This window comes from Sceloporus occidentalis, unplaced genomic scaffold (assembly GCF_023333645.1).
Source record: "Sceloporus occidentalis isolate IW3139 unplaced genomic scaffold, rSceOcc1.0.p SCAF_30, whole genome shotgun sequence".
NCBI lineage: Eukaryota > Metazoa > Chordata > Lepidosauria > Squamata > Phrynosomatidae > Sceloporus > Sceloporus occidentalis.
In genome coordinates, this window is record NW_028317010.1 from 12,568,635 (window position 1) to 12,581,227 (window position 12,593).

The following is a 12,593-nucleotide window of genomic DNA, read 5'->3' on the forward strand; positions in this document are numbered from 1 at the left end:
CTATACCCCAGATTTTTCTTTAAATATCTATGGCTTCTACTTGAATTTCGTAAGATTACTCCATAAGTAACCCCTTCAGATGAGCAGAGATAGGTCAGTGTCTGTTTTGTAGACTCGTGCCAGTGTACTGGAAAGACAACTTGAGTTGTTTTGGAGACATAAAGATGGATATTAACAGAGCTTAACCTAAACTAACCTTCTAATAGTAGTGTGTCTATGAAAAATATTTGTGTTAAATACAATATAATGTATAGACATTAGCAGTTTGTATGTTTTTGATATACCAACATAACATGAGTGAGTGAGGTTGACAACATATGCTGGTGGTCCAGAGATCACCCTTCTAACATTTTATTTTAAATGTACGAGTGTATCTTAATCTGTATAATTTTAATAGATCCCACTCAAAAAAATGGTTTTTTTTGTAGGTATTGCACTGACGAGATGTTGCTTCGAGAGATGATGTCCAATCCCCTTTTGTCTTTCTACGGTGTCATAATCATTGATGACGTTTACGAAAGATCAATTTCTACGGATGTGCTACTTGGTTACCTGAAAGATATCTTGGTCTCAAGGCCTGACCTGAAAATTGTGATAATCTGTTCTACTGAACTGTCTAGTAAATTAGTTTCATATTATGGAAACGTTCCTCTCATTGAAGCCCGAGACACGTGTTCTGTGGAAGTAGTATATACATCGGTCATCGAAAAAGATATTTTCCTCTCCGCTTTAAGGCTAATTTTTGAGATACATCATTCTAAAGAGAAAGGAGACATTGTTGCCTTCCTAGCATCAGAACGAGTAAGTGTCTGTAAATTCCGAATGACCATCAAGAGCTAACATGTTAATTCCAACATAGGAGAAAGTTAAGAGACTTGGTCAACATAGTAGATTATGAACGAGGCAGAAGCTGGTTAACTTGTCTTTTGGAAACCAGTTTGTGTGCAATACCCGAAGACAGCAAAGGCAATTAATCTTATTGCTGGGTCTCCAGGTAATGCATTACCCATTATCCTGGTAGATACTGGTAGTGAGATTCATCCATGATGGCCAAGAACCACAAGCTTTGTTCTGGGGATGATGTTTAGAGACTTTCCAGAGAGCCCAGAAGTTTGGAGTTACTTAATTTACTTAGACTCTTGTTCTAAAATAATAGGAGGAAGAGCAGTTTGTGTGCACAATTAGGAAACGCCAGCAGAAAAACATTCTCATTCATTTAGCCTACCAATATCTTCAATAGCTATTGCTTTTTGATGGGGGACGGCAGAGATTGCTTTGATCATTAATATGGTTTCTTAATAAAGAGAGGCATGGTTAAGGCTGAGGGAGGGCAGTGATCTGCGTGTTAATGTAGGAAGATGTTGAGTATGAGAGATAAGAGGGCTCCACAAAGCCAATTTGCATTGCAGAGGGGGGGGGGGGGGCAGTAAAGCAAAGTGGTTGGTATATTATGGAAAATAATATAATGCTTTTTCCTGAATTTAAGGAAATCCAAAGGGCCTATGAAATGATCAAACAGGAAGAATTTCAAATAAATTCAGAGGTTGGTGAATTGGTTCCTGTCCCACTGTATCCTTATGAGACTTTTTCAGACTACATACCCTACGAAGGAGCGGATCACAGCTTTAAGGACCACAAAAGAAGAGTGGTGTTGACCACAAGTCTAGGCGAGTCTTTGATCTGGATGAATAACATTTCCTTTGTCATCGATGTTGGAGTTGAAAGAAGAAAAGTATGTTCAATATTGTTTATTTCTATCCAGGGATAAATTACGCATTTTGAAAATGGCTTACTTTCATCAGCCCCACAACCGTAACTCAATATTGTCTCATTTCAAGTTCGAGTAATCCTTTCTTTGTGTTAAAAGAGATTTGCTCTAAGAAAAATGAGATAGGAAGCTGCACCATCAGGGGCTTGATTTTAAAACTGAATGATATCTATACTTTATCTTGTTATATTCAATGTTTTGAATTGAAACCAATAGTTTTACTCGGCAATACTTACAGCATGTCTGTCTTTTATTACCCTGGTAGAGGACTGGGGCAAGCAAGAGGTTGTTTCAAGTGGAGATATAATCTGAGAAACATCAGAGTACTCCGCTGTTAATGTGATCACGCGAGTACGAGGGAATGTGAATGACCAATGCTAATTCTATTGAACGGGGCCTTAAAATACCTTGGTTAATGGCTCAGTTGTAGGTTAATCATTATTTTTGTTGTCAGCAGATATGCCGCGAATCCCTTGACTTATTATAGGTAGATTTTTTTTTTTTAATGAAGAAAACACAGATCATTTATGCAAGGCCAAATCATCCCTTAGGTGGAAGCCCTTAAGGGCTTAATAATGTCCAGTGGTGGGGTGGAAAGGTAGGCAGAGGGACAATTCCCCCCTGGGCTTCTCTGATTAAAGATGGTGATCGGGAATATTTAATCTTCGTTCACCTACAAATGTGTTCATATTCTGGTTGGTAACGTCCAACTAAAACATTTTTCTTCATGATGTCTCATGGTCATTCAGTCGTACGATTCTGATCCAGATGTGATGCTCACAAAATTATCCTAGTCAATGAATGATTCCTTATGGCCATGTGCTTTAATTTAGAACCCAGGCATGCAGGTACAGACTCTTCCAATTCTTGACATGTTGATAAAAATGTCTAAAAGCTCAAACGAAAGGCACTTCGCCGTACCGCCCTGTTACTTTCCGTCTTTATCCTTTCTGTTTATCCATCTGACAAGCACAATTGCTTGTGAGATCAGCTTGTAACATCTTCTGGATCATAAAACGGAGCACATCGTGTTAAACCCAATAACTGTAAAGCTAATGAGAGCAGCGGATCATTCGGCTACAGTGCACTAATGGTTCATAGACTGTAGCCGTCCCGTTAGCACAGCAGGCGTATTTTTGATGAGGTAGTAGGCCACTGACGGCCAGTTTCTCACAATCAACAATTGGAAGTTTCAGGCTACAGTAAAAGAGAGTATTTACGGACACAATGCCACATAATCAGTAATGGCTTTCTCTCTTCTCACGCTGCTTCATAATAATTCTTACCCATTTCCACACTCTCCCTATAATAAAGAACCTTTAGCAAACAATCTTGGAGGAAGCCAAGTTTTTTTGACATACTGATGTGATGGTTAAAGAAAAAAAGTCCTTACAGCCTCTTGGGTTCCGAGGGGCATTTATATGTGAAACACAATACAGAGCCTCTAGGTTGTTGGCTCATTGAGCAGGGCTCTCCTCAGCTGTTGTTTCTGTATGTCATCTTGTTAAGTTATATACTAACTGTTATGTCCCGTCTACCCTTTGTACAGCGCTGTGGAATCTAATGGCGCTGAATAAAACAAATAATAATTATTTTAGACCCCTTTTCCATGATTTGACTTGCTAGCCTGTTCAGTACACTAACATACTTATGGCATAGATAGGTTGTGGTAGGGTTCAATTCTGAGCCTGCTCGATAAGGGCATGCAAAGCCTTAAGAGACCGACAGGGGACTTTCTGGCCCAGGAGGTATGTAAGGTCAAGTGCCCCCCCCGTACCTAACAGACATACAAACGCTAACATGATTACCCACAGACTAACACACACTCACTCTAACACACAGATCACATCATTCAACTTGCACAGAGCATGCACCAGTCTTCAGGGCAGCTCTCCATGCTACTATCATAGGCTCATGTAGAAGAATTCATAGATACCTCAGTACGGATTCAACCAACTTGAATCTCATGTTATATCAAGGCAGAGTGAATGAGCCCATGTAGTAAAAGCCCAATCAAGGTTGGTTTGGCAGAAGTGAGACTACTTTTTCAGATGTTTCAAATGTGTTTCATGTATATGGTTGATGCTTCCTTGGCTCTTTCATACAGGGTTCTCATTCATCCTATATGATGATGACAACCAAGGGAAGTCCTTAGAATGGAATGGTAATCACATGATGTTGTTGCATTATTTATTTGTAATATTCTGATATTTTTATTTTAAGGGATATAATACCAGAATCCGGACAGAGTCTCTTGTAATGCAACCAATAAGTAAGGTCCAAGCAGAGATGAGGAGGCAGATTCTGGGTGCATGCCCTACAGGTACAGTAACTTGGGGAGAGAAGCGGGATATAATTAAAAGCAGTTTTAGACTTTGAGGGCATAAGCAATTTTTAATGTTTCAAATGTGTGTTTGTTTTTTCCTGAACGATTCCAGCTGGGTACGTAAACTGAGTCTTAAAACAATTGTGGCTACTTTAAAAAATTATTGTCTAGCTTCAGGTGGTCCAACTATACTGAATTGTGAGTATTCATCATACAAAAAGCCTAATATAACTTTTACAAGGGCCAAAATACAGAAGGGGGTGAAGTTGGCAATCCTCACCCAGCAATATTTATCATCGTGTATGTGTGTGTGTGTATGTATATGTATATATATATATATATATATATATAATATTAATACCCCTAATATTTATAGACTTTTTTTTTTCAACTAAACAGCAGGTAATACTGTATCTCAGGGTTCATGGATGTTGTTTGGGACTGAATACAATATATTATAATATCCCTTGCCGCTTCTTCCTGCAGATTCAAAGTGGTAATGTGAGAATATGATTTTGCCGATAATGGCATAGCCTATAAAAATGGCTTTACAGAATTTATTGTCTTTGGCTGATTCCCGTTTTTCAGGAAAAATATTTCGGTTATACCCAGAAGAGGTTTTTCAGAATGAGATGAAAGTCTCACTGAGGCCAAAAGTTGAAGAGTCGAATTTGACTTCGATGGTTCTTTTCCTGAAGAGGATGGACATCGCAGGTCTTGGCCACTGTGACTTTCTCAACAGGCCAGGTACGTTGCGAAGAAGCCCGTTATTTTTAGGATGTTAAATGTTTTTAAAAATTCTTTGCATTCCTCAAGATTTTTATATACAGCTTAAAAATGATGTATTTATGAAGTAACACTTGTTCTGTTAAGGGTAAAAATGGGAGATAATCTGTCAAGGGTAACAAGAGGGAGATAATCTGGGCAAGAGAAAGCAGTAGGTAATTTTAAAAATACAAGCTTCTTTTCCAAAAGTTATTTCTAAAGTTAGGTTGCCTTTGGAACCTTTCTTACAAATATGTAAATGTTTTCCATCAAAACATGAATTAATTAGCAGGTGCGTGTGTAAGAATAGCTATTATTTTGATTCCCTTTTTTATACACGTTGTTTGTGTTTTGACATCATGCAGGTGATGGCTATATACAGTATATCTGTATGTATAAATGTATAGTGTTGAGTATTATGTGTCACTGATGCAGAGTGATGTAAAGATACACAAGTGCTGTTTTGTTAAAAAAAAAAAAAAAAAAGATTTAAAAAAAAGATTTTGCATTAACTTGATATATAGCTACACCAATCATCTTTTTTTATTAGTAATATTAAGTCCTGATATAAGATACATTTAGTTCAGGGGTGTCCAACATGCGGCCCGCGCAAATGCGGCCCGCGGAACCTCGAGGTGAGGCCCGCGTGAGATCGGCAGCCAGGATCACAAGAGCCCTGCTGCTTACTTGTGGGAGGGGCTATTCTCTGCTCCAGTCCTGCCTCCTCTGTACGGAGAACGAGGGAGGCCGCGCCCCCTGCTGAAGTCTGTGAGCGGCATCGAGAGCTGTAGAGCAGGTAAGGGGGTGGGGGAGGTTGTGTGAATGAGTATGTCTGATTAAGGGAATGAATCTGTGAATGAATGAATTTGTGTGTGTGTGATAGCATGGATGTGTAAGTGCTGGAACCTAGGCATGATGGGACTGTGATTGCTGTTAGAAATCACACTCCTATCATGCCAAGTCAGCCAGTACATGCTGAAACCTGGCTAGCTGTGCCCCTTGTGTATTGATGCTGCCAGCAGTATGGGGTCTGCACTTACAGCCACCCTGTACCAGCATATACTGGCTGATTTGGGATGATAGGAGTGTGATTGCTAACAGCTAACAGCAATCACAGTCCCATCATGCCTAGGTTCCAGCATTTACTGGTTGCCTGGGTATAAAAAGAGTGTGTTTGCTGTTAGCAATCACACTCCTAGTCCAATTGTGGTGTGTTACTTTTAATAAAAGTGTGGCTACACACTAAAAATACAATGCCCAGCCAACCAGTACATGCTGGAATCTGGGTATGCCTGAGATTGCTGTTAACAATCATAATATATAATTTTTTGTACAATTTTGGTGTGTAACTTACTTTTATTAAAAGTGTGTGGGGGGGGGCACTTTCAGTTTCGGCTAAGTGAACCCTGAATTTTCGGTTTTGGTCCAGAATTTTCATTTTAGTGATCCCTAAAATAAATAGAACTATTTTATTTTTACTTATCCAGAATCCTGAATTTGTAGGCCCGGAAATCCCAGAAATCAGTGAGAGGAAAAGTAAAGGTTTTGTGTCATTTACTTTATTTTAATCTGCACATCTTATTAAAGGCCATATTTTCTCTCAGTGAAAAATGAGTGCGGCCCTCGCACGCATACAATTCTGATGAAGTGGCCGACTGCAGAAAAAACTTGGACACCCCTGATTTAGCGGAATCCCAAAACATTTGGGGAGCGCGGGTTACACAACCGCAATGAAAATAGTTTTTTTTATTATTATAATGGATTACTTGCCTGCCATGGAACTATATATATTTTAACTTCTACAGAAGAAGCTTATTGGGGGTGTCCCTTCATAATAGACTCCTTCAAACTCTTCTACCTGCTCTTTCTACAGCGAATAGACTCCTCTGAGGCTTATTTTCCTCTCCGGTTCGGCATATCCCTTCCGTGCCATTAAAAATAAAGTGATAACATTGATTAAAGACAGAGTTTTCTATTCTCCAAAAAGACTGGCATAGCCTTCTACTTTCCTATTACCCCCCCCCCCCCATCATCCGTAGTTGTTAAACAGCCATTCTTTCGATTCGTGCTTTTTTGTAAAAAGTTACGTTTTTTAAAGGTCGAGCTGATGATTTCACTCCGTTTTTTTGTTTTTTTCTCGTCTCAGCAGCAAATTACTTTTCTAAAATGTGAGGAATTATTTAGCTGAAAAAAAAATATAAAAATGTTCTTTTTAGAAGCAGGATTTTTTTCCCCATCACTTCTAAAAAAAAAAAAAAAAAAATTCTTTTTTTTTATACTAAGAATATGGAATGAAGTATTTATGAGACTTAGCCTCATGCTTTGCCAAGTCGTCTTAGCACATAAATGTCATTGTTGGTTCTACTGAAGTACCTTCCATCCAAACAACATTTGAAAAATGGGGAGGAAAAAAATGAAAGAGGTGGAAAAAAGCGGTTGTCCCTTTAATGTCAATGCTTTGATGCTCGTTTGCGTGCCTTGGGGGGACAGTGTTAAACAGATTGCCCACTGCTCTGAGTATTCTTGAGAAGAGTGTTTTTCCATTATGTGCTCTGAAAGCAGCAATTCTTTGTTCTGTACCTCTGATTTTTACTCTTAGATACGACTCCATCCCATAAATTCCCAACATCAAACTCCCAACTCCCAACATTAACCGTTTGAAGCATATCAGCGTCATTAAGCTGTTTTTGTAGGATCTCTATAGGGATTCATTGCTTACGATTTCGTCAGCTCTACCCCGTCCAGAATGCAAGCGATCATCAATAGCCAAGATAGCCCGACGTCGATGAAATGTAAAGTACTTCTCTGGGGCATCTTATGATGGATCTATTTATAAAACTGCTAACAAGCCCTGGTTTTTGCCATTCTAGAGGAACATTGAAAAGATTGAAAAAAGGATTTATACGAATATAGCACTTTACGTTTGACTCAATTATCTTTGACCAGTTAGCAGTTACACTAATATAAAAAAGAACAAACATAAAAAATATTTTTTTTAAAAATAGACATAGGAAGCGCAACGAGGAGATCTGTGCTCTGGCCAGCAGATGTCTGGGATATTTCCGAATGGTACTATGCATTTTTTATGAATAAAATATATTGGGTATTCATTCAACCCAAAAACAGGACAGTGAATCAATAAGAAATCAGGAAGAAACACTTCCCCGGAGGTGCGTCAGAGATTGACAAGTATTCTGACCAATGTGCTCTCGGGAGGAAGTTTTTTTTGGATTCGCTTTAAAAAGTGGCAGTATTTTCTGCGTCCCCTGACGAAGCTAACGGTTAGCGAAACGCGCATCAGGCTTCCTATTAGATCTAAATGGGAGCATATTTCGCTTTTTTTATTCTCCTCTTTCTATTTATGGCGACTTCTTTATTTGGTATTTTTTTCTTTTCTTAGTTCAGGTCACACAAGGAGTGTTCCATGCCGATATAACGCAATCATTTAGTTTCCAGATTGTAATTACTATATAAAGAATGTCCGCAATCCCGGGCAACACTCATGTTTGTGTATTTTTAACCTATTCGCTGCTTTCTAGTTACTTTTTAATGTTCCCATTTCAATAGCAGAAAACGCTTAGGGTGTTGCAATAAAAGTTATGTTTTTGGACTTTCACTATTTTTTTAGGATTTAGTTTGATTTGGTGGCTGTATTTTTTAGTACTTTTTTGCAGCTTCTATGTAAATGGAATTGTTTTAATGGATATTTAAATAACCCAAATTACACATGTAGAATTATTTTTTTAATGATAAGTTTCCTATATAAAGCCTATTTGGTTCCTTCTGCATCGATTTAGAATTATTATTATTAATTTTTTTTTTACAAGATGAATAGAAAATAATACAGCACTATATGAATACGTTTACATAACGATCCATTATTATAAAAGGACAAATGCCGTTTGCTGGCTTAGAACCCAAGGCACAAAATAAAAACCTAAAATGACATTCATTAGCTGAATATTGATCTTGTTAGTGCTTGAATTTCCAGCCGCAAAGCTTTAAGTAAAAGTGCATTAATTTTCACGCATGCTCTCCACGGCTGTCACTTTCAATTCAGGCAAGAATCGAAGTCCTCACTTTAGTCCTGATGTATTTTACGAAAATAAAAAAGCTTTTTGTTATAACGCACACCGCTTCCATTCCAGAATAGTAATTTGTTTCGAAAGAGGCCGATGGCAGAAGCGTAATGACTAGCATGAAATACATTTTAACCTCTTGTAACTGAATTAGCATCCAGACTGTTTCTTAATTAGAGGCAAATTAAAAGGACCTTTGCCAACAGCTGCTCCAAAGTATAGGACGCAGCCATTCTTCTTGTTTGGGTGGAATCTTGTAAACGAGGGAGAATGCCAAAATCTGGAGAGACGATGGAACAACGGACCCCTTTCACTTCTCTCTGTAGGTGTCTTGGAAACCAGAACACTGTTGTGTAAATAAATGCCACCTTTTTCCAACATCTGGACAAAAAGTTAGCAGTCATTTAAATAGCACCATGCAGGTTGGTAAAGTAATGATACAAAGTTATGGATTTTATGAACAGGTTTATTTTATTTAAACTTGGTGATGTATTATGCCATTTCCGCACTCCGTGCCGTGTCACTTAGTCATTATAGAAAATACAAGTTATTGGGTGGAATCTCTGCATGTAGAGACGTTGTATGGGGCTCGTTCTCTAAGGCAAAAGGCGTCAGGTTGTACAATTGTGGGCCATAATTCAGTGTTCTGTAGGTATAAGCATGCCGTTTTCTTACTGATGTCTCTTGGTCACGAAGGTCCAAGGCATGCAGTGGCGCATGCATGAATCTCTTGCAAGGTCGTCCATAGAAGAAACAGCACTGATGTTGCTGGTATATCCTGAAAGCAAATAATTTGTGCCTGATGTCCCTGACAGCTCAACCTTTCAGAGACCCACAGACTAAAGGAGTATCAAACCGACAGATTCATATCCTGAGAGCCTAGACCTCTGCGTGTATGTGGGATGTAGACCATGTCCGTTTTACACAAACCCAACTGGAAGCAGAAACATTCATTTATGATGGTCGTGGAGCAAAGCGTAACAAAGTGAATCCATGCTGGCCATTGTCATGTTTCAAATACCGACAAAGCTAGATGAGTTACAGATATTCATACGGGACTTTCTTGCTGGAGAAATGCTGTATCCACAACGTACGCTTGACGCATGTAGGACAACTCTTACTATCTGGGTCTCTTTTAAGAACAAGCTATACTGCCAGATTACACTTTATTTAACCAGAAATATGTTTATATACCCATTTCTGTGCCTTTCCCATTCCTTTTAAACCTTACATGTAAATTTCACATTCAAAAAACCCAACTAATCCAGAGAGGCAGCTTTCCACGGTGTAATGTATTAAAGGTCCTAGGTCTGCTGACCCATCAGGTTTCAAATATGTTAATACCGTAAAGCAGGTCAAGGTGCCAAAAAAAAAAGAAAGTTAGAATACCCACGGTCAACTAAATCAATTGCAATGTAAATGCTTACTGTTCCTTATATATGGATCTGTTGACTAATACATTTTGGTAGTCATTTGACCCCAAGCCGAAGGAAAAGGAATAGAGGTCATGAATATGTCACGGAAATCACTAGATGTCTCGCGCTCACAAATTGTAACACATTTAATTTGGGTTGTAATTGAAATGAACGAAAACAGCAAATTTGTTACCCTTTTCAGAATACATGAACCGTATGAAAACGGATGGGACAGTGACAGTGCTCAAGGTCTCTAATTAAATTCACACGTCCAGAATGAGATTTTAATCCTTTGCATGCTGAAAAGATCTTCATTGATCGATGTTGGTCAGAACGCCCTATAAAACATAAATGTTCTGTTCATTACCACCTAATCATAGAAATTAAATTTTTCCCATACATCTCTATACTCATTTTATTTCAGGTTGACCTGCTTGGATCTGCCGACCTAGTCGGCCTAGGGCCGGTGGACATAAGGCTAAACTGGTCATTTAACCAAGTTGGTGAATAGCCTGGGATATGTTTCTTGGGCCTTTTATGTATATTTCTGTGTGATATCGCTTTAAATGCAAGGCGCTAGCCAAAAGCATTGGTTAACCAGATGCTATTCAAAGTGCTAAAGTCATCATAAACTATTCAAAAGTCCCCATTAGACGGCGTACACCTTGCAATTTTATAGTCCTACTAAAGTATGAAGCCCTGCAAATATGGATTTTGTGCATCTCTTTATTACTTTTCTTCCCGTCCTTATTGTACGGCGGGTTCTTTATTGCACGGTCCATGCTCTGTATACAAGCTGCTATTTTTCATTTCATGGCCTGCTGATGAAGCTCTCGTCTGTCCTACATTCTTTCTGCTTCAATGCCTTAACTTTACAAGGTCTCGCCTCTCCACGCATTAAACCTTCCACACCATGTAATAAATATTTCCACGTGCCACAAAGTCTTTGTGTAACACAGTCAAGGATAGGCTATAAATGTATCTGAAAGTGAATCGTAATTATCTGTGTAAAACGCTGGGAATAACAGGTCGAGAACGACCTCATTTGGACTTAAGAAAATTAATGAACTTTAGGTGTAAATCTCAGGAAAATACATGTCCTCTTAATTAAGACAGAGGTTTGACTCTACCCTTTAACCCTTTCTGGACATAGTAACTTGGTACTGAAGGTTGTAAAAAAGACACAAGTCCTTCAATTGCAACCTCTCTGTTGATCACATTGGAGCCATTTCGAGTTGTGCCTAAAAAAGGGAATAGGAAAAAATCTAAAAAAAAAAAAAAAGGGAATACAAATCCGTTGTGACTCCAAAATATTAATCAGATTTTTCACTAGACCTTTTGTAGTGTAAACAAATGAAACTTCTCTAGCCATTCTTCATAACTAAGACGTTGTGTTCCCCTTACTATGTTTGTAGCCCGCCCGTGTACTCTTTCAAGCTCTGTAATGGTTTTTGTAAGAACAGCCACCATATTCAAGATGAGGTCCCACCGTTGATTTGAAGAAAGAGATAATTCTATTTTCCTCCTGCGAGTTAACATGGAGCGACTTCTCGCTGATTTACCTATGCATTGTGCAGGGTCAGCTCAGCCATTCTTGCTCATTTGGGATTCTCCTTCAAAATGATTAATGAGGCTGTGAGCTGTAATTTTAGCTAGACTATTATCTTGGAGTTTTGTGGGTAGGAAGATGTCATATTTATCTCTAGGCGTACTGTAGGACCCTTTGCAGGGCTGCTGACATTTCTGATACCTCCATGAACTAATTCTCTTTTAGATGTTCTTTGATCTATACATTTACTAGCCTCATACAAAGCATTCATTCTTGCACAAAAAGGGTCCTGATCATGCTGCTTGTCAACCTTTAAAATGAAACCGGATAATGTGTGTTCTCTGATTTTTGTTTTAATTGCGTTTCTTGTATTTTGTGTAGATCCTGAAAGTTTAATGCAGGCCTTGGAAGATCTGGATTATCTGGCGGCTCTTGACAACGACGGAAATCTCTCCGAATTTGGGATAATTATGTCTGAGTTTCCATTGGATCCACAGCTGTCAAAATCTATTTTAGCCGCCTGCGAATTTGACTGCGTAGACGAAATGCTGACACTTGGCTGCCATGGTTACAGGTATTGTACATTAAAACAATGGGTCGCTCTATTCTGCATATTAAAAAGTGGACTTCCTACTAATATTGCAGACGCAGGAAAGTTAGGCAATCTGTCGGCAGTCAGCGTGCAGAGCCA

General features: G+C 38.7%; 1 protein-coding gene across 1 annotated transcript in view; it reads left to right on the forward strand.

Annotated features, from left to right (window-relative positions):
* DHX32 (DEAH-box helicase 32 (putative)) overlaps positions 1-12,476 on the forward strand; it is a gene marked incomplete at its 3' end in the record, with an annotated part of 28,002 nt that extends 15,526 nt beyond the window's left edge. The window contains exons 3-7 of the mRNA XM_089486845.1: positions 429-801; positions 1,487-1,732; positions 3,992-4,091; positions 4,683-4,841; positions 12,284-12,476. Of these exons, the coding sequence (XP_089342971.1) occupies positions 429-801; positions 1,487-1,732; positions 3,992-4,091; positions 4,683-4,841; positions 12,284-12,476 (1,071 nt within the window). The remainder of the gene's footprint in view (positions 1-428; positions 802-1,486; positions 1,733-3,991; positions 4,092-4,682; positions 4,842-12,283) is intronic.
* Between the last annotated feature and the right edge of the window lie 117 nt (positions 12,477-12,593).